Source organism: Anopheles aquasalis, chromosome 2 (assembly GCF_943734665.1).
Source record: "Anopheles aquasalis chromosome 2, idAnoAquaMG_Q_19, whole genome shotgun sequence".
Taxonomy (NCBI): Eukaryota; Metazoa; Arthropoda; class Insecta; order Diptera; family Culicidae; genus Anopheles; species Anopheles aquasalis.
The window spans coordinates 80,474,479-80,480,646 of NC_064877.1; the positions used below are offsets into that span (position 1 = coordinate 80,474,479).

Below are 6,168 nucleotides of genomic sequence, written 5' to 3' on the forward strand. Positions count from 1 at the left end.
TCCTTATACGCGGTCCTACCATCTTTACAGGCAACCAGATTGATTGGTATTTTTTTCGCGAATGCTTGCATGAGGTTAGGGAGAGACCCCCCGGTCCAACGTGCGTTTGTTTTCTCTCCATTATGTGCTGACTTCAAGCAAAGTGACTAAAACGCAGACCATGAGGCGGTTTGGCCAGCAAGACATTCGTCGCGGGCGCATTTATGTTGCAAATTGAAAAATAACATAATTTTCTTTCCGTCCTCACCAACCGGCCACCACCGGATCTTGCCAGGAGCGCGCTGCCAGCTGACATTTCGCTGGCAGCTGACCGTCACCTTTTCGATTCATATCCTCCGCCCGGTGATCCAGCTTTTTCTGCTCAGCGGAACGGTTTTCTTCTCCCGCATCAAGTTAACCGAGCGAACGAACAAACGAGCAAAAGGTGGAATGTTGGTGCATGAGGAGCTAGTAGTAGTAGGCCGGTGGAAAGAAGTGAAATGTCGAGGAGGGATCAGTGTTCGTACACGAAATGAAAACCAAAGCAGCCACATCAGAGCAGAAAATGAGCTGGACGGGGGAGATGTTGCCTTGAGGGACTTTCACGGAAAACAAGCACTTCTTTCGCTCGCCTGTTACGTCGTGTGTAGCGCGCTACATAACTTTCTGTGCTGCTGCTTCACGGGTAATGAAAAATGAAACAAAAAAAGAAATTATATACAAAAAACTCTTACCACACGGAGACCACCCTACGGGTGTGATGATGTTTTGTTCCGGGGAAATTAACCAAAAAAAAAAAAAAATAACGCGACGAACAAAACAACAAGCGCCAACACGCGAGAGGCATCTAGGAGGATGCCTTGGGCGTCGCGGCGGTCCCACTGAACGTGGTGGCAACGGTGGCGGCCGCAGCGGAAACGGTCGGTGCCTCCAGGTCCGTGTACTTCTCCATCTGGTACATGTCGATCAGGAGCCGTGAGATCGGCACCGTGCCGATGGTTTCCTTGAAGAACAGCGTCTCGATGGTGGTGGAGCGGATGGTGCGGAGCAGTGGCAACAGGAGCAGCAAGCGACCGAACCGCGTCGGTTGCCTTGGATACCGGACGCGTACGTGCTCCGCCAGGACGCACTGGGCCTGATCCTGTAGCATCTCGACCGGCTGGACATCGCACAGTTCCGAAGTTTCTGATGATGGTAGGAGTGAGAGGTGCAGTTTTGTTGAAGAAGATGGTTCCAGTAACGTCGTAATGCCGACTGTCTTACCTGGCGAGAAAAGAATGACAGCCTTCATGCAACCCAGCTCACTGAGATCGGGCGAGATCTGCCGGAAGCGACACAGAATCTCCTGCATCGTCTTCATCTCGAGCTGGCTGGCCGCATCCTGTTGCGGCAACCGGTCCCGAACGTGGGGCGAATCCAGCAGTCCACCCAAATCCCACGGTACGCTCCACTGGGCAAAGTTAAGAAGAAACAGCTCCTTCCACGATTCCTGTGCCCGCGAGTGAGTGTTTGAGAGTGAGTGATGATGAAATGCAGCAGCAGCAGCAGCAGCAGCAACATTCAGAGCCGGAGCACTACCTACCTGCAGGAGTAAATGTTGATCGGACTTGGAGAGGGTTTGAAACGGAATCAAACAGCGAACCCACCGGACGGACATAAACAGTAACCGGGCCGTCGTTTCCTGTGATGGCGAGACGAGAAAGAAAGGTAACGAATACCGAAAAGGAACACTTCCTTCACAGTGACACTTTACCTGCAGGATCTCCCAGGTTGGAAGCCGAATGATGGTTGGTCCTTCCGGTGACAGCGCTGTCAGTGCGATCGGATGTGGTACGAGTGGTGGCGGTGGTGGTGGAGGATGTCCTGATGTAAGTGTCGGTGGTGGCAACGCTGGCACTGGTAGCGGGAGTACTGATTGTGACTGCGACGTAGCGGAAGTTGCGGTGACAAGCGTTGAGCTGATCGTCGTAGTACTATTGCCGCTACTACTGTTACTACTGCTACTGTTGTTGTTGTTGTTGTTCGTGGTTGTGCTCGTTGCACTAAAGCTCGGTGGAAAGGACGAAAAGTTGTTGCTCGTACCATTGTTGTTGTTGTTGCTGTTGCTGCCACCATTATGGATTTGGTGGTGGTACTGGATAAACTCTTGACACTTATCCGAGGCCATCAGGATGTCGAGGACCCCGTTCTGGGAGAGTGGTGACGGGAGGCTTAGGTTGGTTGCGTTGATCGGCGTTGGGCTAAGAACACTCGAGCTACCGTCGACGGTCGAGTGTGGGCTGGTAAGGCTCTCCGACGGTGAATCGACGCTGATCGAGCTCTTCGAGTCGGTCGTCGGAGATGGTGGCAACGGCTCGAGTGTCGATTTGTAAAACGGATGATGATGATGATGATTGTGGTGATTGTGATGATGATGTTGGTGGTGTTGGTGGTGTTGGCTGGACGGTGTGAACTCGAACGCGCTGCTGGTTAGCTTCGGATGTTCTATTTTGATTGGCGAAAGGATGCCCGAACCAGGGGACCCTCCTCGTCCTCCTGCTGTTCCTCCGTTCGCTGCTAGCGATGGGAACTCGAACTTGCTTTGTTCGAGCTTCACCGGAGGAAGCAGCGAAGGTGGCATGTGATGACCGGCGAGCGGTGCAAAGGAAAGAGGTTGTGGATGGTGCAGAAGAGAGTTTGGTCCCGCCATGGAGGAATGGTGGAGTGCCGCGGATGCAAAGTGCGGTGGTACGTGGCCATGGTAGGAGGCACTGTTGACGAACGCACCGGACAGATGGTGCGGACCGCCGCCGGGATGATGACCTCCGTTCGCTTGCAGATGCTGCAGCTTTGGCTTCCGTGGTCCCCGTTCGTGTTGCACTGCTGCAATTGCAATTCCGGAGCGCGTGGGTCGCGAGTGATAAAGAGACAGAGAGAGAGAGATAACGAGAGAGAAAGAGAGAACGAGAGAGAAAACATATGGACGGGATGAGCAATAGCACAGAGAGAAGAGATTATCGAACGAACAAATCACCGGTGGCGTTAGCGGCGTTAAATGTAAATGAATCGAACTGTATTTCACGCTCTCTGGCCTGAGCTACGGTGGAAAATTAGAACTAATACCATCCCGGTGGAGTTTGATTTGGAATTTTTCCGTTTTCCATTTTATGTTACCAATCTCCCACGGCGTGTTTTGCCCCCGACTTAATTCATTCCCAGTCCGGGCGGACGAATTTGCTCGAACCCCCCGGGGGGAGTCTGGTGCTATCGCGACAATTGGAACACAACTGATCTGCTCTAATCTGGCGTGGCAGGATGGAAAATTTAAGCTGCACAATATGCTACTGCTTCACGATTCCCCGAGAATCCGGGCACACGGGTAGGTGGCTATTTGCTCCACTTTTTTTTCAGTGCCGTGTATCGAGGTTTTGCATTTGGCGCTCGTGCTGCTGCTGTTGATAGAATGCCTGAGGCGCTTTGACGATTCTTCAACTCATCGTGTCGCGGTCGCGATTATTGGCCGCGATCGGAGCGCGAGGAGGCTGGTGAAGTGGTGATAAATGGGAATGTGTTGCTCGAAAGCAAAAGAGAGAAAGTTTATTACATGGAAATGCAATCGTTCGCGAACAATCTATCAGGATGGGAAAGAACGTTGTATTTCTTCTTTTTTTGTTATAGAACAACCGTAAGAGTAAGCATTTCAATTCCGTTTTAAATCATTAACACGCCACAATAAGAGAGGAGCGAGTGTAACTACATGGATGATAATTGCAACTGCTTGTTACTAACCATCAATGTCAATGTGTAGCGTTTATCGTTGCCCTAGCAAAATGAAGTGGTTACTATGTTAATGTTCATCTATGAATTATTTAATTGATGGCGTTGATTAGGTGGTTAATTTTTTAAAAAGAGGAATTCAAAAAAAGAAATTTAAAAAGAGGAAATTCTAGAGAGAACAGCTGCTGCTTTTCATTTTCTACAATAAACGTTTTGATTTTTCTGCTTTTCTGTTAATAATAACGATGATTGGGATCAGTTTTTGGTGTATTTTATGCAACAACTTCTTGAAATGCGCATCATTATGTAACATTTTGTTTTCTTGCATAAACATGCTACGTCAATGAATCTTAATACAAAAAACATGATTTATGCTGTTTATGTTTATGTGAGATCCATAAGTGAAATTCGAAACTAAAGCTGAAAAGACTTGCTGGTTGCTAGCATAACAACCGATTCTAAATAATTCCTCTGCCTACTGAGTGTACTCCAGAAATGTCACCGTACAATGAACACTAGACCAAAGGAAAGAATGATACTCGCTCCAAATAAAACCAACTCCTGTGGTTATGTCATGAACGGCTTTTTTAGAATGTCCTTACAAAAGCGATTTCCCTAAAACCGATCCGAATCCAACCAAAGAGGAACGATCCAAAACGAAACCAAACGGATTTCTTCCAACAAATTTGTTCCGTACAATCCACACTTCAGTTATCGTCGCATTCACGCTTCATTGGTTCACCCTTTGGGCCTGCTCCTGCGTGCAATCGTCAAGGCTCACCTCACGGGTAAGGTTAATTGGTGAGAAGTGGATGACTATCGAATCGACACAATCGACATTTCGGTATCGAAACTCGGCCCAGAGAGTTCCCCTAGTGGTCCACGTAACCCCTTGTTTTGGTCCAGCAGCTTCTTGGGTGCAGTTCACGAGCGATTTGTGTAACATTTTGACACATGACTTAACACATGGGCCTCGATCCAAGGGTGGTAAAGCCGCTGGGAACCGTGTCAGCTGATTCGGTTCGCTCATCCCCCGCTCCCTTCCCGTCGTTGCATCCGCGCTTAGCCTTTGCCACATCGATCACAGAACGGGACTAACGGAGGCATTAGGAACGTAGGCAAGGGCGAGAGGGGTTATGACTGTATGAGAGGATTCTCAATGAGGTTCAAGGTTCTTCGTCCGACCCCTCGGCCCTATGGATCCTTCCGCTCGTAAGGGATACAATGCCGGTGCCGCAGTGAAGTGCATAATCCCTTTTATCGGGGTTTTTGGGATCGAAATTTAATGTTTGCGACCGATTTACTTCTGGACTTGGGAATGTCAAGTGTTGCGCCAAAAGTGCGTATCGCGCCTTTTTTTTTGTTGTTACGGGAACCAATACCTATATCCTCGCTGGGGATGTTGTGGGAGTAACAAAGAGAGAGATAGAGAAAAGGAAAAAAAAAGAGAGCGCACCCGGGAGCGATGTCATCTAATCGCCTATTAACCCCACGGCCAACTTTCCAAGACATTCTCACTAACAGTTTTCCCGTTTCCTGTGTGTGGCTTCGGGGCCAATCTCTTCTTGATTTACTTTCGCGTAACTTTTGACGCGCCCCCAGCCGTTCCCGGGGGCTGTCGCTGGCGTAATCCTTTCGACGAGTTCAAGTCGCAGAAGAGAGACGGAGGGGAGGGGGCTGTAATCGAAACCGTTTCTCCTTCGCGCCCCGTGTGGCCTGTGGAATTAGGAAGTTTCTTGCAGAGAGTACGGTGGTCTCGTCTCTCCGTCCAATCAGCGTGCTTGGTTTCTTGATGTCGTTAAAGACTTTTATGCTAAAAACTTTTGGCCTTTGGCGTGTGGACGGGAACGTTAAAAGGATTCGGTTTCTCTGATCCCGTTCGCCACTTTGGACCTTTCTTCGTCTTCGTCTTGGGAAGTTTTTCGAGTTTTCCAGCGAACGAAAGCCACCCTCCTCCGGGAGAGTGACACTTAGACCGTACACCGTGACCGTGGAGCGTGGGATGGGCTACAAACTCAAATATTGACATCCGCATAAAGGATTTTCCACCGGGTTGCTGCTGCTGCTGCTGTGGTGTGCAATTTGCAAGCGTAAGCTCCCCCCCGGGGGGTGGAGGACGGATGCTAATATGAAAGCAGTTGCGCCAGTGAGTTGCGGGTCGCGCAAGATGCGGGAGATTTCGTTAGCGGCTTTGGGGTTTTTGTGGATATTATGCCCACACGCAAACGGGCGGAGACGAGGTTGATCTCGGGTGGTTTCTCGAGCAAAATGGTGAACCATTTCAGGGCGGTAAGCCAACGCAAGATGCTGGTAGCTTATGAGAGTTGAATTCGACGGGAGCGAGTTTCTTTGAAATTTGTTTGGAAGATACGTTTAACGCTGAAGGTTATGAGGAGATGTTAGGTATTATACTAGACCTTAAAAGGTATGTAA

The 6,168-nt window shown here is 49.4% G+C and overlaps 1 protein-coding gene across 1 annotated transcript in view; it reads right to left on the bottom strand.

Moving 5' to 3' along the window:
• Positions 1-826: 826 nt before the first annotated feature.
• LOC126577341 (protein dissatisfaction-like) overlaps positions 827-6,168 on the bottom strand; it is a 13,184-nt gene continuing 7,842 nt past the window's right edge. The window contains exons 4-7 of the mRNA XM_050238876.1: positions 1,733-2,841; positions 1,562-1,660; positions 1,243-1,468; positions 827-1,164 (exon numbers count right to left, since the gene is read on the bottom strand). Coding sequence (XP_050094833.1) covers positions 827-1,164; positions 1,243-1,468; positions 1,562-1,660; positions 1,733-2,841 — 1,772 coding nt within the window. The remainder of the gene's footprint in view (positions 1,165-1,242; positions 1,469-1,561; positions 1,661-1,732; positions 2,842-6,168) is intronic.